At 35.2% G+C, this 27,526-nt stretch overlaps 2 protein-coding genes across 3 annotated transcripts; one reads left to right on the top strand and one right to left on the bottom strand.

Moving 5' to 3' along the window:
- The first annotated feature begins 6,346 nt into the window (after nt 1–6,346).
- LOC114395694 (MDIS1-interacting receptor like kinase 2-like) lies at nt 6,347–10,800 on the top strand. 2 transcript variants are annotated; one of them, XR_003663086.1, is made up of 3 exons: nt 6,347–8,758; nt 8,887–9,291; nt 10,399–10,800. XR_003663086.1 is itself a non-coding variant. In XM_028357526.1 (3 exons), exons 1-3 carry the CDS (start codon nt 6,445–6,447, stop codon nt 9,219–9,221), a joined length of 1,566 nt encoding a protein of 521 aa, XP_028213327.1. In that variant the 5' UTR covers nt 6,347–6,444; the 3' UTR covers nt 9,222–10,386. The 2 variants fall into 2 exon arrangements, 1 of the variants encoding a protein (XP_028213327.1); XM_028357526.1 differs by lacking the exon at nt 10,399–10,800 and having other exon boundaries at nt 6,347–6,751; nt 7,835–8,758; nt 8,887–10,386.
- Nucleotides 10,801–20,579: 9,779 nt separating this feature from the next.
- Nucleotides 20,580–21,654, bottom strand: LOC114397338. Its single transcript, XM_028359405.1, has 2 exons — nt 21,445–21,654; nt 20,580–21,170 (listed from the first exon to the last, which is right to left on the bottom strand). Exons 1-2 carry the CDS (start codon nt 21,652–21,654, stop codon nt 20,580–20,582), a joined length of 801 nt encoding a protein of 266 aa, XP_028215206.1.
- Nucleotides 21,655–27,526: the final 5,872 nt, after the last annotated feature.

The raw sequence follows: 27,526 nt of genomic DNA, 5'->3' as shown, positions 1-27,526 counted from the left end.
GAAAAATCGATGTTAACATAAAAATGATAACATCGATTTTTAAAAAAATCAATGTTATACAGTAAGAAATATATATAAAAGAAGTCATATATCTTGATATCAACATCGGTTTTTATCAAAACTGATGTTATTATATACATACAACATCAGTTTTTAGTAAAAATCGATGTTGTATGTATATATCAACATCAGTTTTTACAAAAACCGATGTTGGCAGTCAGACAACAACATCGATTTTTAGTAAAAATTGATGTTGTTTTGTGAACATAAGACATCAATTTTTGGTAAAAATCGGTGTTGTATGTTCAACAACAACATCGGTTTTATAAAAAACCAATGTTAATATATACATACAACATCGATTTTTAGTAAAAGCCAATGTTGTTTTTTGGATTTTTTAATGTGTTGTCTGTTTTTTATAACCCCAAATTAACCTGTAAATTTAAAAGTAGAACCACAATAGATAATTTTCATTCTGTTTTCAAACAATTTTTAGCAGAAATTCCATAAAAAATTTAATATTTACTATGAATTAAAAGAATATTTAATGTGCATATAACATGAATTATAAAAAATGTAAATTAACTAAACTATAAATATCAATCATAACAATTTGGTAGGGACAAAAAGCCTGCGATCTTGATGCATAATCATGTAGCTAACTATAAATATCAATCATAACAAAAATAAACTTATTTATTCTTACTAATTGGATTTTTTTATTAATATTCTACGTGTCCATGGCCTACTTATACATGTTCCTTAGATAGCATCATAAGAAATACCCTAAACTCCAAGATGTTTCATCTATCATAATTAAATTAATTAATTGATTGGTAACAAGTCATGCTTTTTCTTAAGAGGAAAAATATATTACATAATAATACAGACTAACCACAAGTTTTTTTTATAAGCCAAGAACATTGCTAGAGACAAGTATTACCAATGACCAAACAACCAAATCTTTCTATCCACTTGTCAACTTCAGCAAGAACATTGCTTGATATGATTTTCGTGTCCTCTTCCCTAAAATTAATTAGTCTCACTAAAATCAACAACCACTTGGTATTTTGAAATGTGTAAAAAGAAATATCTAAATTAAGTACATAAAAGTTGTACCTAACACTAAATGATTCTTCCAAAACAGGTTGCTCAATCAACTTGGTCAGTGGCTTTTAATGACAGGAGAAACGTCTTTCTTTTGCACAAAATACGTGGGACAAATCTGCACCCTACAAGCTAGGAAAAATAATTAGATAATTTGATTCAATAAGAATAGGTAAAATAACTTTCAAAGAGAGAAAAATAAACTTGAAGGTAGAAGTTTATCGATGTGTATTATACAATCAACCAAATTGGTGGAGAATTCGGCACGACGGATCAAAGGGTAAATGAAAAAAGAGTTCACGTACTAACAATTTTTAAAACTGATATGGCAGCAAATATGAGTTTTCAAAAGTTGGTTTTTTATTTACTTTGTGTATTTTTATTTACTTTGTTCTCACTCATGAAGTTGGTTTTTTGAGAACCACACTTGTGTATGCAAGTGAAATGAAATGGGCTAAAATAAGAAAGCATGAAGTGTTGAACATAGGTACGTTACTTTATGTAAACATTTAATTGCCTTATGGAGTGTTTAGATTGTTTTGGTCCCCTTTGTACGACTAAAGAGCATGTTTAGTGGGAATTGAGGGGGCTTGTAATTGTCCAAAATTTATCATGGCTGCAATGTGGTCGAAAGGGTCATCATAGCTTCTAATTTATATTCTGAGTTTTTTCCACATTCACTGGTCCTCCCAAATTATTCAAAGTCTGACTTTTTTTATGGAAATTTATCCTATGCCCTTTATTGCATATATACGGATTTTTCTTTTAAAGGTAGAGGCCCTACTACTTGAACTTAATCTCAAGTTCTTCCTACACCATAAAATACAAAACATATAATTGGTGTTAAAATCTAGTATGTGGATATATGGATATGAAGTATAGTGTTTCATACGATTTTTTTTTAATTACACAACATCTATTTGTTCAAATCTTCACATCTGCTTACATGGTAAATACTTGTAATAATTAATAAAAACAAATGGCAAGTAGGGTGTTGTTAGGAACATTGTTTTTCAAAAAGAACTACCTGTTTTTCTTTCTTTATTTTCCCCTTTCTAGTATTATTTCAGTACATGCATTAGGAATAGTCATGAAATGTGGGATAACTCTTGCTATAATCGATGTTTCCTTTGCACAAGTGAGAATAATTAGTCACTATTTTCTTACATGTGTGTTCTCATTATAGGTTACTAAATTAAATGAAGGAAAGAGCACTTCAGAGCTTAGTAATGTACTTGTGAACACTACTACTGAGATAGCTAATGCCGAAGTTGAAGATGAATTGTCATTATGACTCACATTGCCAAATCCTTCACCTCAGAGCTCAGGCAGTGAGATAAGTGAGGCAATCTCATCATGCCCTGGGTTTGGCATCAACTACAAGGATTACTTTAGTTCATCCACTCACACTCTCAAAGAAAGAATTAATTTGGACCTATCTTTATCCCTATGTGGCAATTGAATTTCATGCTCTTTTGTAAAATCAATAGGTATAATTCACTGACATGTCAGCTTGGAAATCTAAAGTAACATGAGTTTTTATTTTTATTTTTTAAGATATGAGTTTGTATTTTTCTAAATGTATGAAGTGATTCTAATGTGTTTATTGTTTGTGTGTGTTCTGCTCACAGGAAGTGAATGGCCAATTTTGGATTGCCCAAAGAGGATGAAGATAGCAATTGGCTCCACAAGGGGCCTGACATATCTCCATGATGGCTGTAAGTATATCTTGCATTTGTGCTATGACATTATCCATTGTTACATACAATACATTAACGCAAATGATAAGTGCCTTTTCACTAGAACAATTGATAGGGAAATGATTTTTGCATCTCACAAATGCATATTCCCTAGAAAAAGGGTGGTTGTCTAGCATTGCAACACTAAGTCTCCAAAATCAAGGATCCAACTATACCAATCAATAATTAACATGATGTAGCCTAATTTTGGAAGATGAACTCTATATTATAAGGGCTAAATCACACAAGCTCCCTTGTTAATGTGATTAAAGACCAATAATAAAAAACAACAACATTATTTGTACGAAACCAAAATTCATGACCAAAGTTTCTTTTTTTTTTTTTTACATTGTACAGAAAATTAGCTCTGAATGTAAAATTGAAACAATTCCAAAACCCACACTCTGGCTGTAGATGCCACTACCCCTTTATCAGTTCTCATCATATTAAACATTAGAAATTAGAAACTAGCAATAGCAATCACAAAACTAGAGAATAATGCAAGTAAGCAGAGTTAATTAAACTAAAAATAAATAAATTTCATCAACAATAGTGTGCTTTAAACACCAAAGAAATGCTGAAAATTTATTCAGACCAAACACTGCTTCCTCAAAACAAAATACCCAACAATGGAATTCAGCACACCCACATGAGTTATAATATGAGAGATAAAATAGAAACGATGAAAAGTGAGAAAAAGGGAACTTACAGAGAGGCAAGAGGAAGAGGAAGAGGAAGAGGTGGGGCATGGCGCAGAAAAGGAAAAGAAGCATTCATGGAGAGAACAAAAAGGTGAGTGGTTGTGGCATTGGAGACAAAAGAAGAAGAAGAAGAAGAAGAAGGATAAAAAAAAGATCTTTGTTCACACAACCTACCCGGACACAACTAGAGCGCGACAGTGGACACGGGGTCAGAGATGATGACATTGACGACACTTGCTGTGGACACGGGGTCAGAGTCGTGACGAGTGTGTGTTTGCGAGATTGAGCGTGGGCAGAAAAGGGTCTTGGATTTTTAATTTAAGTAAAAACACAACATCGGTTTTTTAAAAAAATCAATGTTGATTGACTAATGTTAACATCGATTTTTAAAAAATTGATGTTAATTAACTAATGTTAACATCGATTTTTCAAAAATCAATGTTAACATCGATTTTGACAAAATCGATGTTAATAAACTCATCTTATTTACAAGAATGTCAACGGGTTATTGTTAACATCGGTTTTGTCCAAAACCGATTTAACCTAACGATGTTAAATCTATAATTTGTAGTAGTGTAAGAGTTTGATGACTATACATTGTTAGCGCAGAAATTTTACACTGTCAACCAATTAAAAATCATATTTTGTATGACTTTTAAGATAATTATTAAAAAAGTTAACAAATTTATTATATATTGTAGTTTGTGATTAGATGATGACAAAAAATTACTTTACACTTTGAGTGTATAGCGTATTTTATCTTTTTATTAATTCTAGTACACTTGTAAATTCAAAAGTTTAATTTCATTCTCACAAAGACAAGTAATTTTTTCTAACCAAAAATCTGTCATGCATATTGTGTCCTTTTCTCTTTAATCATCCCCTGATGTTGAAGATAGTGGTTCAAAATACTCTTAATATCAACAACATAATAACCTAGCCAAGCATAACATGCTAAAGCTGATATGCAATTCTACTGTTAATTGTTAAGTCATACGAATGAGAAGTTTCCCATTGATTAAGAAAAATAAAAACACAAGACTAATCATGAAGAGAAGCGATTATATTTCTCTTGATTAGCCTAGTATAGTATAGTATAGGAATTGGATCACTTCAGCTGGGACTTGCTATTTTAATTACCATTGTGGACCTCATTAAAGTTTGTTTAGTAGGGTCGTTTTCTCTTTCAAGCTAGTAGATAAAGAAGCAGATACAGAAAGAAGTAGACAAAATATCTTAAAAAGGAGGGAGCATCCTTGAGGATTGGATAATTTGTATATTGAGGTTGAGATTTGAGAAAGTGGCAAGACATTAAACTTTTCAGTAAACTTCTAATTTTAGAGTCTGTTTGGATTAACTTATATATGAAAATAATTATAGAAAAAGAAAATAAGAAGAGAAAATAAAATAAAATAAAAATTTCTCCATAAGTTAAAAATCAACTTTTGAATAAACAAAGAACTTCTAAAAAATAGTTTATTCATAAATCAATTAACTTATGATGAGTTTTTTTTTTATTAATTTTTCTTTATTATTTTGTTCTCCTTATAAGTTCTTATGAAAGAAGTTTATCTAAACACACTTTAAATCCTTTTCATTACTGTAGTGGAAGGTTAATGTAATTCATTACTGTAGTGGAAGGTTAATGTAATTGAAGAACAAATGTACCCTATGGTTGCTAATTACTCTTGATTTTTTATGATTATGCATCAGCTCTTTGAATTAGTACAGCCTTTTTACAATTTAATATTGCAACGGAAATGCCAAATGTTTGTGATAAATCTTTACTCAAGTATAAGATATAAGATTGACTTGATGGTTGAGAAAAGGAGTTTAAGGGGGAAAGGAGAAGAAGGGAGAAAGAGGTTATGATGAGTTTGAATCTCTCCATTGACATTTGTAACAAAACTAACAAACTAACATTCGTGGATAAAAATATCTTGACTCAAGTGATTAACATCATTGTGTTTTTTCTCAAAACATGGCATAATTAATTTGGAAAGTTATCTTTTGCTATTATTTTTTCTCAAAACATCAATGTTATTTTCAAACAAAAATGAGTAAAAGAAATACTTCAAGATTTAGAAAAAAAAAACTATATGCATGGTGATGTTATTAAAATCAATCTCTTAATTCTTTGTTAAATTTAATTATTTTAAATAAACTAAAACTTTCCTCTTTCTCTTTAAGTCTCGTGCAAACGATTCACAAAGCTGATGTATACACTAAGTATATCTTACTTTTAATTATATTTTTTTTTATTTCACTCAAATATATTATTATTTGAATTAATTAATCTCAGATTAAATTTGAATAAAAATTCATCATATTTTAAATCAGGATACAACCATGCCAAATTGATAGATAGATATAAATTAACAGTCCAGCATATCGCAACACAATTTTTTTTCATATAAGAAGATGCTGAAATATTATTGATGAGAAATGAGAGATACATCACTAATAATGAGTTGGTCCTATTGTGATGGGTCTAAAAAAGTTAAAAGCCAAGGAAGTCTAACAACTTATTCCTTGGCTTTTTGTAAACAGACCTTGCAAGGACTAATTTTCCTATTATCCTCTACCAGACAAATTTGACCAGTATTGCAAATTTGAAATCGCATTAATTCTTCCATTGTTTCACACAGACCCACGAGTCCCATGCATGTTTGAACCACGCGCTAATATATACATATGCCTCACGGATGGTTGTAGTCGCTGGTCAATGATCCCGTGTACGTGACTTTTTGCATATAAGTATATGCAATATTCCCTTGGCCATGAACTGCATATCTCTCACTGAAATTAAATCGAAGCATCTTTACGTAATTATTTATCCACTCTAAGATTGTATTAGACAATCAGTGATTGAAGAATTCACCCAATATACACCAGCCATGGTGTTCATATTTCCAACGTTTCATTCCATGAAGCTCCTATCATTTTGGTTGCTTCTAATAGTAATGCGGTTTGGTGCATTCATTATGGCCACTTCTCTCCTTGCTACTGCATCCTCTGCCTCACTCACACTACAACACAGTGAAGCAAAAGCTTTGTTGAAGTGGAAAGCCAGCCTTGACAACCAAAGTCAGGCTTTGTTATCTTCATGGGGTGGCAATAGTCCTTGCAGCAATTGGCTTGGAATTGCTTGTGACCACTCCAAATCTGTCTCCAACATAACTCTTAGAGGTATTGGGTTAACGGGTACGCTTCAAACTCTCAACTTTTCATCACTTCCAAACATCCTCATTCTAGATATGAGTCATAACTCATTGAATGGAAGTATTCCTCCCCAAATTGGGGTTCTGTCACAACTTACTCATCTTGGTTTAGGTGTGAATAATCTCTCTGGACCAATTCCTTCCACTATAGGAAACTTGACAAAGCTCACCAAACTCAGTCTGCGCTCAAATAAACTCTCAGGGCCAATTCCTTCCACTATTGGAAACTTGACAAAGCTCAGCACACTTGCCTTATTCTCAAATAAGCTTAGTGGAAACATTCCAATAGAATTGAACAAGCTTAGCAACCTGAAAATTTTGTCTTTTTCTTACAATAATTTCATAGGTCCTTTGCCTCACAACATTTGCATTAGTGGAAAGTTGATGAACTTTACTGCTAATGATAACTTTTTCACGGGCCCACTACCAAAGAGTTTGAAGAATTGTTCCAGCCTTGTAAGGTTGAGGCTTGATCAAAATCAACTGACTGGAAATATAGCAGATGATTTTGGTGTCTATCCAAATTTGGATTATATTGACCTAAGTGAAAATAAATTGTATGGTCATCTTTCCCAAAACTGGGGAAAGTGCTATAAACTCACAAGCCTTAAAATCTCCAATAACAATTTATCTGGCAGCATCCCTGTAGAACTAAGCCAGGCAACCAATTTACATGTACTTCACCTAACTTCAAACCATTTCACAGGAGGCATTCCAGAAGATTTAGGTAAATTGACCTACTTGTTTGATCTCTCTCTCGATAACAATAATCTTTCAAGGAATGTCCCTATACAAATAGCATCATTGAAAAATCTTAAAACCTTGAAACTTGGAGCAAATAATTTCATTGGCTTGATTCCAAATCATCTTGGCAATTTGGTCAACTTATTACACTTAAATTTGAGCCAAAATAAATTCAGGGCAAGTATTCCATCTGAGTTTGGTAAACTAAAATATCTTCGAAGTCTTGATCTTAGCAAGAACTTTCTGAGTGGAACAATAGCACCATTGCTTCGAGAGTTGAAAAGCTTAGAAACATTGAATCTCTCTCATAATAATCTTTCAGGGGATCTCTCTAGCCTTGAAGAGATGGTAAGCTTGATATCAGTTGATATATCGTACAACCAATTACAGGGTTCACTTCCAAACATTCCAGCCTTCAATAATGCTTCAATGGAGGAATTGAGAAATAATAAAGGCTTGTGTGGCAACGTCTCAAGCTTGGAACCATGCCCAACATCAAGTAACAGATCTCCAAATAATAAGACTAACAAAGTCATATTGGTATTACTACCCATTGGTTTGGGTACTTTATTACTATTATTTGCCTTTGGAGTCTCATATCATCTTTTTCGAAGCTCAAACATACAAGAACACTGTGATGCAGAATCACCAAGCAAAAATCTATTTGTGATATGGAGTTTGGATGGAAAAATGGCGTATGAGAACATAGTCAAAGCCACAGAAGAGTTTGACAATAAACATCTCATCGGGGTTGGAGGACAAGGTAGTGTTTATAAAGCAGAACTGCACACAGGTCAAGTAGTTGCTGTCAAGAAACTGCATTCAATCCAAAATGGAGAAATGTCCAATATTAAAGCTTTCACAAGTGAAATTCAAGCTTTGGCAAAAATTCGACATCGTAACATTGTGAAGTTATATGGCTTTTGTTCTCATTCACGAGTCTCATTTTTGGTGTATGAGTTCTTGGAAAAGGGAAGCATGAATAAGATTTTAAAAGATGATGAACAAGCAATTGCATTTAATTGGAATAGGAGGATGAATGCCATAAAAGATGTAGCAAATGCATTGTGCTATATGCATCATGATTGTTCTCCTCCAATTGTTCATCGAGATATATCAAGCAAAAATGTTCTTTTGGATTTGGAATATGTGGCTCATGTCTCAGATTTTGGAACAGCCAAGCTTCTTAATCCTGATTCAACCAATTGGACCTCACTTGCTGGCACTTTTGGATATGCTGCTCCAGGTTAATTCCTTTTTTCATTTTTTCTTTGATGGTCTTCTACCAAAAAAATTACATAATATAGTTAACAACATTTCATGTCTATTTCAAGAATGTTACCTAATACATTATAACTTTTTAATTTTCTACAGAACTTGCATACACAATGGAAGTGAATGATAAAAGCGATGTGTATAGCTTTGGGGTATTAGCATTGGAAATTGTTTTTGGAGAGCACCCTGTAGATTTTATAAATTCTTCATTATGGACATCTTCATCCAATGTCATGGACTTAACATTTGACATTCCTTCCTTAATGATTAAGTTAGACCAACGTCTCCCTTATCCTACAAATCTTGCTGCTAAGGAGATAGCTTTGATTGTAAAAATAGCAAATGCTTGCTTGGCTGAAAGTCCTTCTTTGCGCCCTACCATGAAGCAAGTTGCCAAGGAGCTTGCAATGTCAAAGTCATCTTCAATCCATTAATTTCACATTGTCATTGCCAAGGAGCTTGCGTGAGTTCTACTCGTCCATCCCCCCTATCCAACTTTGCGATGTAATTTTTCACCTGTTTTGTATCTCTTAAGTCATTAAATTTGGTGTTTTCAACTTTTAGATTCTTACCATATCATATGCTTCAATATCAGCGAATTGTGACAATGATTTGAATTTAGAAGTGCCATATACATACAAGGATTACAACATAGTTAAGCTTACTTTTATATGTTGCTATTTCAGTTTTATCAATGATTCTTTATTTAAAATATTCTTGATTACTTGTGTTCCAGTGAAAGTTTGGATCTAGCTAGCTCAACTGTCATTTGTACGTGTTTTGTTGCCCATTTAGTTTATCAGTTGTAGGAACACATTCATGGTTTGATCTGACTGATATGCTTGAGCTTTGATGTTGTGCTTTCTTATCAGGGTATAGATTATTTTATACAATATCATGTATTAGTGAGTAAAAATGCTTTTTTGTTTTCGTGAGAAAAATAAATTTATACAATACAATGAGATTCCAACACACATTCAAAACCACCAAACATATAGATTTAGCTACTTCACCTATCTTCAAACCATCTCACAGGGCGCATTCAGAAGATTTAGGTAAATTAACCTTCTTGTTTGATCTCTCTCTCAATAACAATAATCTTTCAGGGAATGTCCCTATAAAAATAACATCACTGAAAGATCTTGAAACCTTGGAACTTGGAGTGAATAATTTTACTGCCTTAATTCCAAATCAACATGTGATCTCTCCAGTCTTGATGAGATGCAAAGCTTGATATCTGTTGATATATCGTACAAACAATTAATAGGTTCACTTCCAAAAATTCCAGCCTTTAATAATGCTTCAATTGAAGCATTAAGAATTAATAAAGGCTTGTGTGGCTATGTCTCTGGCAACAATGCCTAACATCAAGTGACAAATCTCAAAGTCATAAAACTAACAAAGGGATGTTGGTATTTTTACCAATTGGTTTGGGTACTTTAATACTAACATTATTTGCCGTTGATTCCTTTTTTCTTTTGCACCGAAAATATAATGATTTTATAGGTTTTCTTTGTCTTCTACCAAAAACTTATACAATAGTTGTTAACATTGTATGCTTATTTCTAAAATGCTATTTAATACATGACAACTCTTTTAATTTTTCTATAGAACTTGCATACACAATGGAAGTAAATGATAAATGTGATGTATATAGCTTTGGGGTATTAGCATTGGAAATACTTTGTGGAGGGCACCCTGGAGATTTTATAACTTCATTGATGACATCTTCACCAAATGTCATGGACTCAACACTTGATATTCCTTCATTGATCGGTAACTTAGACTGACGTGTCCCTTATCCTCCAAATCCTATTGCTAAGGAGATAGTTTGATTGTGAGGATAGTAAATGCTTGCTTGACTGAAAGACCTTGTTCTCCCCCTACTATGATGCAAGTTGCGATGGATCTTGCAATGTGAAAGTCATCTTCAATCCGTTAATTTCACATTGTCATGTATATTTAGTTGAAAGATTAAATTTGCCGAATATAAGCATGATTTCTACTCCCCCATCCCTCACTTAGCTTTTAATTGTAATTTTTTCACCTGTTTTGATTTTGTAAGTCATTCAATTTGGTGTGTTTTTAATTTATATTCCTACAATATATATGCTTAAATATCAATAAATTGTGATTGATTTGAATTCAGAAGTACAACCATATACGTACAAGGTTTCTGAACTCATTTAATCTAAATTCTAGATAATTTACAATATAACTCAAAGTATTATGCCATGAGTCATTGATATTCATGAATAGAGAAACTATAAGTAGAACCTAAAGTTAGAGGTCTACATCTTCCTAAAGTTAGAGATCTGCACCATGAGTTGTGTTTGGCTTGAAAATTAAGTTTCAATCAATAAGAAACTACATATTTTTGTGAATGAATACTATTTTTCAGCTCTAAGATATGTTCATGCTTCCTGATATATACCTGGGTTTTATATTTGCTCCCTAATAATTTTTCTTTCATTTTTGCTCCTTGATATTTAAATTTTTTTGTCATGGGTCCCTGCTGCTGTTAGCTTTTGTCAATTTGGTGCTAACATGTTTGTTTAGTTGACACGTCACCATGTTAGGTATGTTGTCACATGTGCTCCAAGGATGAATTTATAGAGAACAAATACAAAAATCCTTTAAGCACATGTGGTAATATACGTGGCATGCTGACGTGTGAACTTAACGAACACATCAGCAACAAATAGATAGAAACTGATGACAGGGATTAAATCTATGAGAAATTTTTTAAAATATTAGGGAGTAAAAACACAGGAAAAATTTATCAGCAAGTAAATGCAAAACTCAAGTGTATATCAAGGAGCACGAACATATTCTAGCCTCATCTTTAAGACATGCTTCAATTTGTCCAACTACTTTCTCAAAATTGGCAAATATTGCTTTATTTTTCATATATTTTTATTGTAAAATTAAGCTTCTACATGTTGTGCACAACAAAGTCAGCTTACCTTGATCTCTTGCTAGTTCAGTTTCATCGATACTCTTTTTCAAAAACTCTTGATCAATTGAGTTCCAAAGAAAGTTTCGGCTCTAGCTAGCTCTACAACAATTGCTCTGTGCTTCTCGGAGCCCATTTATTTTTTCAGCTGATATGCTTGGATTAGTGAGAGTTAAGAAATATTTTGTTTTCATACGCAAGAATAAATTTATAAAATACAAAGTGATTCCAACCTGCATACAAAACCAATCAGACATAAAGATCCAGACACAATCCGAATATAAACTACTCTACCATTTTGCAAAGGAGACATAATTAGAAGCAATATTTATTTAATTTAGAGTTAAACCAAGATCAACTTATATATTTTTGGCTTAATTGTAAATTTGGTCCCCCTATTTATCTCAGCTCACAAATTTGATCTACCTGTAATTTAATTCACCAATTGATTCTTCCATTTTTTTGCAATCCGATAATTTTAGTTCCCAACCTCGAATTTGGATGTTGGTTGTTCATTGTTTATGTCAACTGTCACATATCGTATTTTTATTGGACGTTGATTAGATACACGGAATTAACTCTCATTGGTGCATTTAAATTGACATTATATTATTATATGAGCATATATAGATTTAGAAAGAAACTAACCGGGAGGAAAAAGCTTCTTCGAGAAGAGCTTCTTCTTGTAAAGTTTCCTCTTCCAATCAATGAGCTGAAAGAAAATGCCAACATAATCACCAGGCTTATGTTGCTGCACCTTCTTCTCCGTGATGGCCAAATTCTTCATAGTAGAATCTTTCATTTCTGCAACACTACAAAACCAACCACCGACAACTCCAAAAAGAACCGAAAGTAAAATCACCTTCCTCAATCAATAATGGGTTCCTCTCTACATAGTTAAAACCAATAAACACATTCAATTCTTAGCACACACATTCTCTTTCACTTATCAGAAAAAAAAAAAAACCTTCACATTTCCATGAATGATTCCCTCACCAACAAAGAGGGTTAATTTCGTGCACCTAATATGAAAATCTCATTTTTCGTAAAATAAAAAAAAAAGTTTTATTATTTAAAAATAAATAGAGTTTTAGAAAAATGATGAGGTTTTTATAATTAAATAAATAAGGAGAAATAACTTTGTTAATTAAAATAATAGTTTGAATAAAAATTAAAAGAATATTTTATTTATTTATTTGATAGGAAATAAAATAGAGTTTATTTTTATAAAATAAATAAAAAAATAGAAAATAGAGTAAATAAAAGGCCCAGAATATCTTAGCTATAAATAGAGATGTAATAGGTCACTCTTTACATTTACTATACGTCTCTGTGTTCTCTCTTTTTCTCAAATCTGTTTTCCCTTCTTCTTTTCCCAAAACCCTCTCTTTTCTTGCATACTTTCAAACCTATCGCAGTAAAATTTCTGGACTCGTTAACCGTTGAATCGTCATGAAATTTGAACCCGTGGTTTGAAACTTATATCCGCACACACCCACCATTGGGATTTTCAAGATAATGTCTGTGATGAAAGAAATGTCCCTCGCACTGAGCTTTCTCTTTTCCTGCATACACCCAACCCTTTTCCGCATAACTGTTGGATTGTCGTGAAATTTGGACACCACCTTCCTAACTTATTTTCACACAGTCTCACCGTTTGGATTTACAAAATAATGTTCTTTCAAAGAGAAATTAGTCTCGCACGTTAACAATGAAATGGAGGCTACAATCTCTTCCCCTTCTCTCTAACGCTTGGAAACCCTAACAGAGCAAACTAAGGAAAAAATTGAGGAATCTTAGGGAAATATTAGAGATGCCACTATCACTGCCGGACTACACACGTGAGCCCGCTTAAAGGTAAGGGATGAATTTATCGCAATTGAGGTTAGAATGAATATGTGTAGGGATCCTTAGAGGATTAAATTGGGATTTATTTTGAGATGTTTATTGAATTATAATTTTCCTTTACGATTATAAATACAATATTGTTGTGTTTGATGGATCAATTGATGTCCTGATGCAAATTGGTTGATAAACTTGAGTGCTCTTGGTGTTTTCATGTTTTTGACCTATGATTTTGATTCATTGATTTTGATATGATTGTGTGGAATTGTTTGAGGGGTTTTAGTCCCCATGTTGTGAGAAACATTTTGTATAAATTTTTATATTGAAATTATGAAATGATGATTCAAATTGTGAGTAAGTGACAAATTGAACCTGTGATTCATGGTGAGGTACATGTGTATTGAGATATTGTATGTATTGAGTTGTGAGCTATGAACTGTGCAGTCATACAATTGTAAGACCTTTTAAGGTCGACGAGTTTTTACGCAATGAGTATTATGATGGGATCCACTGTGGGAACCCAACGAGTTGAATCACTTTGAGGCGCGATGAGTTAAAATAATTTTGAAAACAATTGAGTAGTTGTGTGTACTGCATAATTCATAGGTAAAGTCTATGTGTGTATCATGTATATATTAATATTGTGTGATGCATATATGATTCATGACATGTAATAACATGTTGCTTTGGAATTATACCATTGTGATTGAGATTAAGTGTATCTGATAAATTGAGTATGTATTAAATTGTAATATACATGTGAATTGAGATATTGTGTGCATTGAGTCATTAGCTATGAACTATATAATCACACCACTGTAAGACCCTTTAAGGGTGATGAGTTAATGCGCGACGTGAATTGTGATGGCAACCACTATGGTGACCCGATGAGTTTAATCATAAGCGCGACAAGATAAAATTATTTTGAGAACAATTGAGGAGTCGTGTGTTTTGTACAGTTCATAGATAGAGTCTGTGTGCTAAAATGTTTTCTGGGTTGGGCCTGAATCAGTAGGGAGAGGCCCTGACGGACTCTTCGGAGTCTAGACCTTGGGGTAAATGCGCCCAGTTTGAGTGCTCCTTTAAGCCTGTGTCGATCCCACATGATTGGAGCATTCTTGCAACACAGTGTAACCCTGACTGGTCTCCCTATAATTTTACCTAGTGAGAGTGACCTGACTTACAAGTGTATGGTTTGTCTTGTGTTCGCTACTAGTCAGCGATGCTAATCAGCAAGTGTACTGAGTCGCACAAGTAATATAAAATGGTAAGAACCGAGTATCAAATCATATGGAACTTGTTTCATTCAGAAAATATATGTTCAATGAGCAAATATTTGTTTAAAGCAAGTAAATATTAAATGGGGTTTTTATATGAAAATTTAATTAACTACAAACTAAAATACCTAGCAGTTGAGAAGTAAAAACAGTCAAGTAAAAAGCGTTGGGTCATTTACTGAACTTACTTTGATGTTGCTAAAGGTTTTTCTCTATTTCACATTGTTTTAGTGTTCTTATGCTGAAAAAAATTACCCAAACCAAGATCCCTCGAGTGAATGGGCCTAACTCGATTTAAACCTCGTCATTGATCCCTCAACAAACTTAGTTTAAATGAGTTGCATTAAGATTACAACATAATAAATACTAAATCACTACACTCCATTCCTAGACATACAATTTTCTAGCTTGCTCTATCAAGTTCTAAGGCTTTAAAGCACTTCCCAATGCTAAAAATCCTAACTACACATACAAATGGGTGATCAAGCCACAAGCATGTAAAAATAAGCATAGATAAAAGCAATGAACACATAAGAACATCATTAAATAGATAGTAAAAGAGTATTACATCAAAGGTTCAGCATAACTCCCCAACAAGAGATTTAGCCTTCTATTACAAGCAATGAACTTTTCAGCACAAAGTACAAATTTTTAGGGAAGAAAATAGTTGCGAATGGTTGAGGATGTCTCCTTCAACCTCTAGAACCCTAATCTCACCCCTTTAACCTAAACTTTCTTGGAGACTAGTGGTTTGTCGCTGTAACTTCTTCTCTTGCCCTGTTTTTTGACTCCTTTCTCTATTTTACGTCAACTTCAGTGTTTTAAAGGCTCCTTGATATTTCAGATTCTGAAGGCTCGCTTAGTGAGCTTGGCTCGCTAGGCGCGAGTTAGTGAAATCTGGCTTAGCGAGCTGGGCATGTTGAGCGTGAGAAGGGACAAATGACTCACTAGGCGAGCTTGCGACGCACTGAGCGCATATATCTCTGACTGATCCTCTTTTAGGATTTCCCAACACACTAAGCGAGCTGTGTGCCTCGCTTAGCGGATGTCACTCGCTAAGCGCATATGGCTCGCTTAACGAGACACTAGGTGCTTGAACCTCCTTCTTCTTTTAGCCTAAAACTGAAATTGATTCACATTAGTTCACAAAATTTGGAGTATTTACTGAGTAAAATCAAATTAAACATGAAAATATGTACAATTCCTACAAAAAGAACCATAAATTGGGGGAAATATGCTAATTTCATGCGACTATTAAGTACAAAAGTTAGTCGTAAATAAAAAATAACAAACTCCCCCAAATTTACAGTTTTGCTTGTCCTCAAGCAAAGAAATAACAGTTTACTTGTCCTCAAGTGACAAAATTCACAGTGGTTACTCAAAAGTGTGTTTGTTCCAAAGCATTCAATCACATTACATAAGTGGCAAGCAATGCTTCAACCAACAGCTCTTCATAATGATATGCAGAATTTCCAAGATATGAACATGATCATTAAGTAGCACAAATGAAATAAGCTAGCAAGCAAGACAAGTATCAAGGAAGATTCATCAAGCCTAATCCTTACGGTCACTGTTTCACTCATAAGCACAAGTGTTTAAGGCAATTCTTCAAATCAACAACCAACAAAAGTCTCAACTTTTTCATTTCATCTCAAGACATACAATCACAAACACACAATTTGAATTTGAAGGACTTCCTTGGCTTGTAATGAGGCTGGGCTACAAACAATTCATGGTTTTTCTAGAATGCAAAATTTTGGTTCTAGGAGAGCATTCATCCTTAGATTACCTCTTTTCCTTTTATTCCCATCTTTTATTGAAATGCCACAAACATATAAGACACTTAACTTAAGTAACAGCACACTTATGCTTTTATTCTTGAATTTTCTCTCCCTTTTTTTTATTTTAGTATTTTTTTACTTACTGCTTCTTTACATAATTTTTCTGTGTGGCTGTTACTTGTCTTACCACAATTATCATCACCCAATATCTTCCCCCAAATTTGGGACAAATTTGCTTTGAACCATGATGCTCTCCTACAACCTAAAGAAAGGTAGATGGAGATTATAATTCAACAGGCTTAAGGTTCAGCTCAATCAATCATATTCAAGCTCAAAATGGGTGCAAGGGATTCATCATTCATGAACAAGGTAAGCTATTTGGCTAAGTATCTAATTCAATCAATTACGACCTTCATCATTTTCAGAATCATGCATTCATTCAGTATTCAGAGATTCATGCAAAAATCGGTACTCAATGCTATTCGTTCTCTCACAATTAAGGTTCACACAACTCACCGGGTTATGGCTAATGATTGCCTTCACAATTTACCTATCAAACAAACTAACAATTTCACTAACGCTCATAATTCATGTTCTTTCTCTTCTAATTACCACATACTTATTCAAAGCACGTGATCTAACATCGCAATTCACTCAAGTCATGCAATCGATCAATTTCAAAATCATTCATAAACAGAAATTTCAAACCAAAACAATCCACTGCATATATAAATGTAAACTGTTTTAAAAACTGTAAAATTCGCTAAATAAGTAAATAACTAAACTGAAACTGGAATGTAAAAACTATATATGAATAGTAGAAAAATAAATCAAGTCCTATCTTCAGTCATCCTGTGCTGGTATGGGATCATCCTGAGGTGAAGAAGGAGCATCCTGGGGGTATTGGAGTAGGAGTTGGGGAAGCTGAAGAAGAAGCCTCAGGTCCTCGAGCCCGAGTCTTGCAGGTCCCCGGAAATGTGATCGTGGGATCATCCAGGTTCCAGCCGTTCTTTCGGATGTATGCCAAATTAATGGCAGGGCTCAAGGACTCAAAAGTGAGAGAGTTGGATACTACTCCTCTGGCTATACACAATGTCGTGATGAGTGCAGGAAAACCAAGTCAAGAGGAGTTGGATTGGGCCATCTGAGAGATCTGGCCTAAAATGAGCGACCCCAAGTCCATATCCATCTTCATAACTAATCCATATACTAATCTCGCCCTGTCCATGTTTAGATTGGACGTGTGAGATGTGGGGGCGAGGTTAGAATAGGATAGGACACTCCAGGTTTGCGCTAAAGTGGTAAGGTCCTTCCTTAGGAGCTTCCAGGGCGCTCCTTCAACATTCAGAACAAAACTGTGCCCTGGAATACAGATCTTGGAAGCAAGCTCCTGAGTGTCTGAATGTGTATTGCAGAACCTGGTGTAGGTAGTGTAGTGCTCCCCTGGCTCCAAAACTACGGGGGTCTCTAGGAAGGTGTTCAAAGACTCAGCATCAAACTTAATCAACTTGCGCTGAACTCTGACTTGTCGCGGGGACTTATCTTCTGGATCATAGAGGTTGGCATAAAACTCCTTGACCAAGGTCACATCAATGTGACCATCAGGCTGCCTGGTCAAGGCTTTATGCCAACTACGCCTCTCGAGCTCCCAGCGGAACTCATCATACTCTGAAATGTATAATATGGCTCTCCTCTCCGAAAGAATGTTTCGGGAGTGAACATTCTGGTCATATCTCTCCCAGGCGCCCTCGAAAATGAATCTGGTGGTATCATAGGGCTCTCGGGGTCTGGAGGTGGTAGTTTTCCTCTTCCTAGAGGCCATCTGCATCAAAAGAATCACGAGAATTGAAATTAGACAAGTTTTATTCAAAATTGAAAGTAGAAAAATAAAACAGAAAAATAGCACTTAGCGAGGCAGACTCGCTTAGCGCGCCTTAAGAAAATAACAGGATACGTTTAGCGCGCAAGGCACGCTTAGCGCGACAACATAAAAACAAAGACTCTGGCTAACCGAGACATGCTCGCTTAGCTAACACAACATAATGGCTAAGCGAGCATGGCTCGCTAAGCCTTATTATCTGACAGAGAGCTAATTGCGCTTAGCGAGACAGGATCACTTAGCGTGATACACTATACAGGCTTAGCGCCAACAAGCGCTTAGCCCAACTTGACCACTGTAACATAAATGACTTAGCGAGATTGGCTCGCTAAGCCCAATTCTAAAATAGAGAAGAAATTATGCTTAGCGAGAATGACTCACTTAGCGCATGAACAAGATTTCAGAACACTAAAGTGCCTTCGGCTTAACGAGACTGACTCGCTTAGCCCAGGCTTATTCAAGCTAAAGAGGCATGGTGGCTTAGCAAGACTGGCTCGCTTAGCGAGACTAGCTGGCTTAGCTGCGAACAGAATACCAAAAGCCTCATAGACTCTGACCTAGGTAAACTAACTCACTTAGCGCGGCATGCCGGCTTAGCGAGTTCATATGAACCCAAAAATCAAAAACTGGAAATTTAAACACTCGCTAAGCCCAAGTGCAGTGGCTTAGGGAGTTCATACAGAAAAGCATAAATTCAAACAAAAATGATGACCACGCTTAGCGGGACAAGGCCGACTTAGAGAGTTCATCAAAAAACCTAGAAATTCATCCAAAATTGATGAACTCGTTTAGCAAGCAGGCTCACTTAGCGAGTACATCAAAATTTCTTGAACAAATGGGACTTCACAGTCCCTCTTTTCCAGCCACTTTCAGGCCTTAGAACGCCAATCAAACCACCGCAAATGAACCTACATTACCTACGAAACTGAAGCCCTAACAAAATGCTATCAAACAACTAAACGATGAACACCAACACATCACAAATCAACAGTTCTCAGAGCAAACACAACATGGCTTCTATCCTAGGGTTCAAGAACAAAAATTAAAAAGTGAAGTAAGAGAGGTACTTACTTAGATTGCAGAGAATGAATGAGTAGATACGAGGGCAAAAAGAAGCAGAGAATGCAATGCACAGTGCAGGAGTGCAATGAATACCAATAATGAGGAAGAAGAGTTATAATTTTGCACAAAGTAACTGCCTCAGGCAGTTATGCCTTATTTTTGGCAGTTTTGACTGTCTCGCTTAGTGCGAGTGACTCGCTAAGTGAGCACTCAATGACTTTTGAATTTTCAGATTTTAAATTCACGCGATTAGCAGGACAGGCTCACTCAGCCCAATTCAAAAATTAGAAAACCCGAGAAGGATTTAGGCTTAGCACACAGATGCGCGCTTAGCGAGTTCTGCAACTCTGATTGGTCTGCAACTTTCACTAAGCGGGATGTGGCCAGCTTAGCGAATTAAATTCCTCAAGATGCAGTAGTGGGGTTGCGCTTAGCGAGATGGTCTCACTCAGTGCAATTCCAGACCTGAGAGGGAATTGGGCTTAGCGGGTATGACCCGTTGGGCCCAATTAACATGAAGGTCCAGGCAGAGAGATAGTTGCGCTTAGTGCATAGATGCGCTTAGCGAGACTATGTTGTGCACTTAGTGAGATGACTCGCTTAGCCCAATTCCAATAAATTCAATTCCAGATAGGTTTTTGGGCTTAGCATAGTGCTCTCGCTTAGTGAGGCCCCTTCAGCCAATGGGTAGGGGTTGACACGCTTAGCGCGAGTGATGACTAACTCAGCGCATGAAGGATGATTCGCTTAGCGCACAGGACGCGCTGAGCGAGTGGATGACTAAAAAAAATTTCTCTGTTATTTCTCATCCACAGCTTCAGAGAAGCTTTAGCAATCCCATGTATCATACAAAACATGTTGATGACTTACTCTAGTAATCATAAACAAGTTGAAACCTAACTATATGCAATGATTAATAAAATAAAAGAAAAAGAGTTGGGTTGCCTCCCAATAAGTGCTTCTTTAATGTCACTAGCTTGACGCATATTACCTTAAGGGTCTGGAGCAAGCTTGGCTCTAGCCATCAGAACCATCTCATTCTCAACTTCATTCATCTTGGAACAGATATCCCGATCAAGTGAGTGCTTTGCTGCATCAAATAATTTGAATGTGATCTTCTGATCATCTATACCCATTTCCAGGTTAGCCTTCCCCATATCCACTACACAATTGGCGGTTAGCATGAAGGGACGACCTAGAATCAGTGGGATTTCAGCATCCTCTTCAATATCGATGACAACAAAGTTCGCAGGGAAGGTAAACTGCTGCACCCTGACTAGAACATCTTCTATCACGCCATAAGGCCTTGTAATGGAACGATCTGCCAGCTGTAGTGTCATTCTTGTTGGCATAATTTCCAGCTCTTCAATCCTCCTGCACATGGAGAGAGGCATCAAATTTATGTTGGTCCCTAAGTCAATGAGGGCTTTACCAGCTGACACTGGACCGATAAAGCAAGGGATTGTGACACTCCCTGGATCCTTATGTTTAGGTGGAAGGATTCTTTGTATAACAGCACTGTATTTTCCTTCAACCACGGTATTATCACTATGGATATATTTACTCTTTTTGGTCAGCAGATCCTTCAAAAACTTTTAATAGAGTGGCATTTGCTGTAAGGCTTCTCCAAAGGGGATAGTTATCTCCAATTTCTTGAAGATGCTAAGGAAACGAGCCAAGTGTCGTTCCTTGTCTTTCTTGGACGACACCAGAGGATATGGTGCTTCCTTCCCAGAGCATGAGACAGCCTCTTTCTTCTTTTCTCTGGCCAACTCTTCATTTTCTTCTTCTTTTTCTTATTTCTCTTCATCATTTATTTTTTCTCTCTCTCAATTGATTGTCTTCTTCTTCAGCTACTAGCTCTTGTTCATCGTTATTCCCCCTTTCATCTTCCACCATGATTGCCTTCTTGCCTCGTGTCATGACAGCTTCGCATTCTTCTTTGGGATTGTTCTCAGTATTAGCCCCAAAGCTTCCAGAAGAATTATCGACTATCTGCTTAGCCAGTTGTCCTACTTGAATTTCCAGGTTCTTTATAGCAGACTCTGTGCTCTTGTGATTTGACATTGCAACTTGCATGAATTGAGCCAAAGTCTCCTCCAGCTTGTTTGTTCTCTCATAAAGCCTAGGCCCTTGATTTTGAGGCCTGTTGGATGGTCCACCTTGGTCTTTATTGAATTAGTTTCCAGGATGAGACCTCCACTGCCCTTGATTCTGATTAAAATTGGATCTTTTTTGGTAACCTGAAAATCCACCTGCATTAAATCCTAGTCTGTGTTGATTCCCCATATAATTCACCTCCTTTGCAGCTTCATCAAGAGATATACAACAACCAGATTCATGAGCTCCTCCACATATGCTACAACCTCTAACCTGCAGAACTGCTGAATGTGAAGGTTGAGTCACTTGCAATTGAGTTGGCAGCTTGCTAAGTGTTTCCGTCAAGGACTCTAGTTGCTTAGCTAGCAGCTTATTCTGCGCCAATAGTGCATCTTGTGAGGAAAGCTCTAGCAAACTTCTCTTTGTATGCACATGAGCCCGATCATGCAAAATAGCATGATCACTAGCAGTCATATTTTCTATCAGCTTCATAGCTTCTTCAGGGGTCTTCAATTTAATTTTCCCTCCAGTAGAAGCATCCAATAACTACATGGATTGTGGCCTTAACCCATCTATAAAAATGTTTAGCTGAATTGGCTCAGAGATTCCATGAGTTGGTGTTTTCCACAGCAAGCTACGGAATCTCTCAAGCGCTTCACTCAGGGATTCATCTGGGAATTGATGGAATGAAGAGATAGCTGCCTTGCCTTCAACTGTCTTGGACTTGGGGAAATACTTCTTCAAAAACTTCTCTACAACCTCCTCCCAAGTCTTCAAACTGTTTCCCTTAAAAGAGTGCAACCACCTCTTGGCTTCTCCAGCCAAGGAAAATGAAAATAAACTAAGCCTCACTGCATCTTCTGGCGCACCGACAATCTTCACTGTGTTGCAAATCTCAATATAAGTAGCCAAGTATGCGTAAGGGTCTTCTTTTGGCAATCCATGAAACAAATTTCCTTGAATCAGCTAAATCAAGGAATGAGGATATGTGATGTTGTGAACTTGAACCTCCGGTCGTGCAATGCTTGTAAAGAATTGCGGCACGGTCGAGCTAGAATAATCTTCAAGAGTTACCCTTCGCGGTTCAGCCATAATATGAGCTTCAGATGCTTCTACTTTGGATTCTCTCAACTCTCGGAATGCTGAAGATGATTCAAATGATTAAGCTTCCTCCAAACTTGGTTGTGTTGTCCTTTCTTGCAAAAAATTTCTCCTTCTCTCTGCGTTGTTTCTCCTGCAAGTAGCCTCTATCTCCAAATCTAATGGAACTAAATCACCTGTAGAATAGTTACCTAACATACAAGAAACACTAAAACGAGCAACAGTTAACCAAATCAAGAGAAAGTAATTCTAACTAACTATTCACAAAATCAATCAAATAATAATGAATAAATGTCTACAAACTAAACTATACTTTCTAAATGGAAACAAGTTCCCTGGCAACGACGCCAAAAACTTGTTCGCTACTAGTCAGTGATGCTAATCAGCAAGTGTACTGAGTCGCACAAGTAATATAAAATGGTAAGAACCGAGTATCGAATCACAGGGAACTTGTTTCATTTAGAAAATATATGTTCAATGAGCAAACACTTGTTTAAAGCAAGTAAATATTAAATGGGGTTTTTATATGAAAATATAATTAACTACAAACTAAAATATCTAGCAGTTGAGAAGTAAACGCAATCAAGTAAAAAGCATTGGGTCATTCTACTGAACTTACTTTGATATTGCTAAAGGTTTTTCTCTATTTAATGTTGTTTTAGTGTTATTATGCTGAAAAAAATTACCCAAACCAAGATCCCTCGAGTGAATGGGCCTAACTCTATTTAAACCTTGTCCTTGATCCCTCAACAAACTTAGTTTGAAAGAGTTGCATTAAGATTACAGCATAATAAAGACTAAATCACTGCACTCCATTCCTAGACATACAGTTTTCTAGCTTGCTCTATCAAGTTCTAAGGCTTTAATGCACTTCCCAATGCTAAAAATCCTAACTATACATAACAATGGGTGATCAAGCCACAAGCATGTAAAAATAAGCATAAATAGAAGCAATGAACACATAAGAACATCATTAAATATATAGTAAAAGAGTATTACATCAAAGGTTCAACAAAACTCCCCAACAAGAGATTTAGCCTTCCATTACAAGCAATGAACTTTTCAGCACAAAGTACAGACTTTTAGGGAAGAAAATGGTTGTGAATGGTTGAGGAAGTCTCCTTCAACCTCTAAAACCCTAATCTCACCCCTCTAACCTAAACTCTCTTGGAGGCTGGTGGTTTGTCGCTCTAACTTCTTCTCTTGCCCTATTTTTCGACTCCTTTCTCTATTTTATGCCAACTTCAGTGTTTTAAAGGCTTCTTGACGTTTCATATTTTGAAGGCTCGCTAAGCGAGCTCGCGAGTTAGTGAAATCTGGCTTAGTGAGCTGGACGTGCTGAGCGCGATGTAAATCATGAAGATTTTGATGATATCAAGAAGAATTTGCTTGAGAAAGAGGGAGATGTAAATCATGCAAGCTTTGATGGTGTCGAGAAGAAATCACATGTTTGTCATCATCAAAAAGGGGGAGAATGTGAATGTATGTATACATGATTTTGATGATGTCAAAGAAGAATCTAACAAGGCTGCTTCAAATGATAAGCATTTGCTTCAAGAATAATTCAAGATTGCTTCAACAAACAAAGCCTTGTTTCAAGATTCACTAAAGACCAAGCCTTGCCTTAAAACAATGTGCTTTCAAGACATGCAAGGCTCTGGTAATCGATTACCAGGAAGTGTAATCGATTACCAGAAGACAGGGTTGAGAAATAGCTGTTGAAAAAGGTTTTGAATTTGAATTTTCAACATGTAATCGATTACCATATGTCTGTAATCGATTACCAGCAACGAAACTTTGGAAATTCAAATTCAAAAGTCATAACCCTTCAAATTATAACTGTGTAATTGATTACACAAACATTGTAATTGATTACACAAACATTGTAATCGATTACCAGTGGAAAGTTTTCAAAAAAATCTGCCAACAGTCACATCTTTTCATTAGATTTGTGAATGGTCATCAAAGGCCTATAAATAGGTGACTTGGGCACGAATTTTAGACAGAGAGTATTTTTGGTCCAAAATGTCTTATCCTCTCAAAAGACAATGAGAGAGATTCCAAAAGAACTTCATTGTCAAATGCTCTCTCAAAAGAAATCATTGACCAAACACTTGCAAAATCTATAAGGATTCTTACATGATCTTCATTGTAATATTCTTCTCTTGAAGAGAGAATTCTTCTTCTATTCTTCTTATTCAATGAGATTGGTTAAGAGACTGTGAGTCTCTTGTTGTAAAGCATCTGAACACAAGGGATGGGTTGTCCCTGTGTGGTTCAGACTTTGTAAAGGATTTTACAAAGATAGTGGAAATCTCAAGTGGGTTGCTTGAGTACTGGACGTAGGCACGGGTTGTGGCCGAACCAGTATAAAACTGTGTTTGCATTCTCTCTTCCCTTATCTTATTTATTTTGTTGCAATCAATTGTGTCTTGCATGTTTAAAGAACATTGTTAAATTGATTGTTGTTGCTTCTTCTGTATTCTAAGCCTATCCCTCTTAAGATTATTGAGGCCACAAGGTCCAACAAGTGGTATCAGAGCGGGATTCTTGTATTAAGTTTAAAAACTTCAAGAATAGATATGGCCTCAACCAAATTTCCATTTTCTGAGGAAAATTCTATCAATAGGCTCTTATGTTGAGGGTTATCATTATTGGAAAATTCGAATGCAGATCTTTATAGAAGCCATAGATCTAAAGATATGGGAAGCCATTGAATTTGATTCATTCATTCCTACAATGGTTGAGAGAAATGCAACTACATAAAAAAAACTAGAGAAGAAAGAAGATGATGATGAAAGAAGAAAGAAGAAGATTCCTCTTTAGCCCCAAAATGCTAAGTGCGATCAACTTGGGCACATGAGATTCAATTGTCCTGTGTTTAAAAGAAGAATGGAAAAATCCGACAAGATGAATTTCAAAGAGAAGAAAGAAAAGAAAGGATATATCACTTGGGAAGATAATGTCATAAATTATTCAAGTGATTCAGAGAAGAAAATCATAAGTTTGGGTATCATGATGAAAGACTATGAAAATGGAGAAGAACAAAGTCGATACATTGATAGCAATTTCTCCAAACACATGGCATGCATCAAAGTTTATTCATATTTCTCCCCAAGATAAATGAATATGTGATTTATGGAGACAACAAACGAAGGCCACATTTCTCCCCAAGAAAAGTGAATATGCGATATATGGAGACAACAAACAAAGGCCACTTGATCAACAACCCCAACAAGTAATATCAAATGATACCAACAGGTCACTTGTCTTTGATTGATTACTTTTGATGCTTGTTTTCTACTTGAGTTTAGACTGTCCTTGATGATTGTCATTGAATTTGATTGACTGTGTTTGATGATTGATTGATTGTATTTTTTATTGTGTGTTTGATTGTATTGTCTTTGATGTTTGTTCCTGATTGAGTTTTTGATTGTTTTTAAAGAATCTATTAAACTTTTCAAATTAGTTTCATGTTTTAAGAAAACTATTTCAAATTTAGAAAAGGAAATTTTGAAATTGAAATTTGAAATTGAAAATTGAAATTTGAAAAGTTAAATTTGAAAATTGAAAATTAAAATTTGGAAATTGGAAGTTGGAAGTAGTTATTGGAAGTTGAAAGTTAAAAATGGAAGTTGGAAGTTGGAAGTGAAAGTTACTGGAAGTTGGAAGTTGGAAATGAAAGTTATTGGAAGTTGAAAGTTGAAAATGGAAGTTGGAAGTTGGAAATGAAAGTTATTGGAAGTTGAAAGTTGAAAATGGAGGTTGGAAGTTGGAAGGGGAAGTTACTAAAAGTTGAAGTTGGAAGTTGGAATTTAAAATTTAAAATTTAAAATTTGAAATTTGAATTTTGAATTTTGAATTTTTTTTAATAATAGAAATTATTGTGTATAGTTAGTTGATTGTTAATTTAATTAATTTGATTTGAAATATTTGATGATTGATTGTGTTTGATTGTGTTTGATTGATGTGTTATTGTACTTGTTTTTGCTTGATTAATATTGAATGATTGTTTTAATGCCTTTTGGTATCACTTATTCTCATACATTGCAACAAGTGGTAACATCTTTCTCCTTTCTATTCATGATTTGTTTTTGATATTGACAAAGGGGGAGAGAAAGATAAAAGATAAAATAGTAAGAAAAATTATCTATTGTTTTATGAGACAACTTTTTATATATGAAAAATATGAAATCTTCAATTGTCTCATATAAGCAATCATTGTAAAACCAAGGGGGAGTAAACTATATGCAAATAGATATTTTCTTTGTTGTTGCTCCTAACCTACAGGTGGTTGTCATCATCAAAAAGGGGGAGAATGTAAATCATGAAGATTTTGATGATATCAAGAAGAATTTGCTTGAGAAAGAGGGAGATGTAAATCATGCAAGCTTTGATGGTGTCGAGAAGAAATCACATGTTTGTCATCATCAAAAAGGGGGAGAATGTGAATGTATGTATACATGATTTTGATGATGTCAAAGAAGAATCTAACAAGGCTGCTTCAAATGATAAGCATTTGCTTCAAGAATAATTCAAGATTGCTTCAACAAACAAAGCCTTGTTTCAAGATTCACTAAAGACCAAGCCTTGCCTTAAAACAATGTGCTTTCAAGACATGCAAGGCTCTGGTAATCGATTACCAGGAAGTGTAATCGATTACCAGAAGACAGGGTTGAGAAATAGCTGTTGAAAAAGGTTTTGAATTTGAATTTTCAACATGTAATCGATTACCATA

Source organism: Glycine soja, chromosome 18 (genome assembly GCF_004193775.1).
Source record: "Glycine soja cultivar W05 chromosome 18, ASM419377v2, whole genome shotgun sequence".
NCBI classification, from domain to species: Eukaryota; Viridiplantae; Streptophyta; class Magnoliopsida; order Fabales; family Fabaceae; genus Glycine; species Glycine soja.
The sequence above is the reverse complement of the archived record's forward strand: the minus strand, read 5'-3'. Positions and strand labels throughout refer to the sequence as shown.

Excerpts from the sequence above, each read along its gene's own strand:
- LOC114395694 (XM_028357526.1), top strand. The coding sequence starts at position 6,445 with ATGGTGTTCATATTTCCAACGTTTCATTCCATGAAGCTCCTATCATTT. Across the intron at positions 6,752-7,834 it reads TAGAGGTATTGGGTTAACGG|GGGATCTCTCTAGCCTTGAA; the intron begins GTACGCTTCAAA and ends ATAATCTTTCAG. Across the intron at positions 8,759-8,886 it reads TTTTGGATATGCTGCTCCAG|AACTTGCATACACAATGGAA; the intron begins GTTAATTCCTTT and ends AATTTTCTACAG.
- LOC114397338 (XM_028359405.1), bottom strand. The coding sequence starts at position 21,654 with ATGTCAAATCACAAGAGCACAGAGTCTGCTATAAAGAACCTGGAAATT. Across the intron at positions 21,171-21,444 it reads ATAACGATGAACAAGAGCTA|GATCTGCTGACCAAAAAGAG; the intron begins GTAGCTGAAGAA and ends AAGTTTTTGAAG.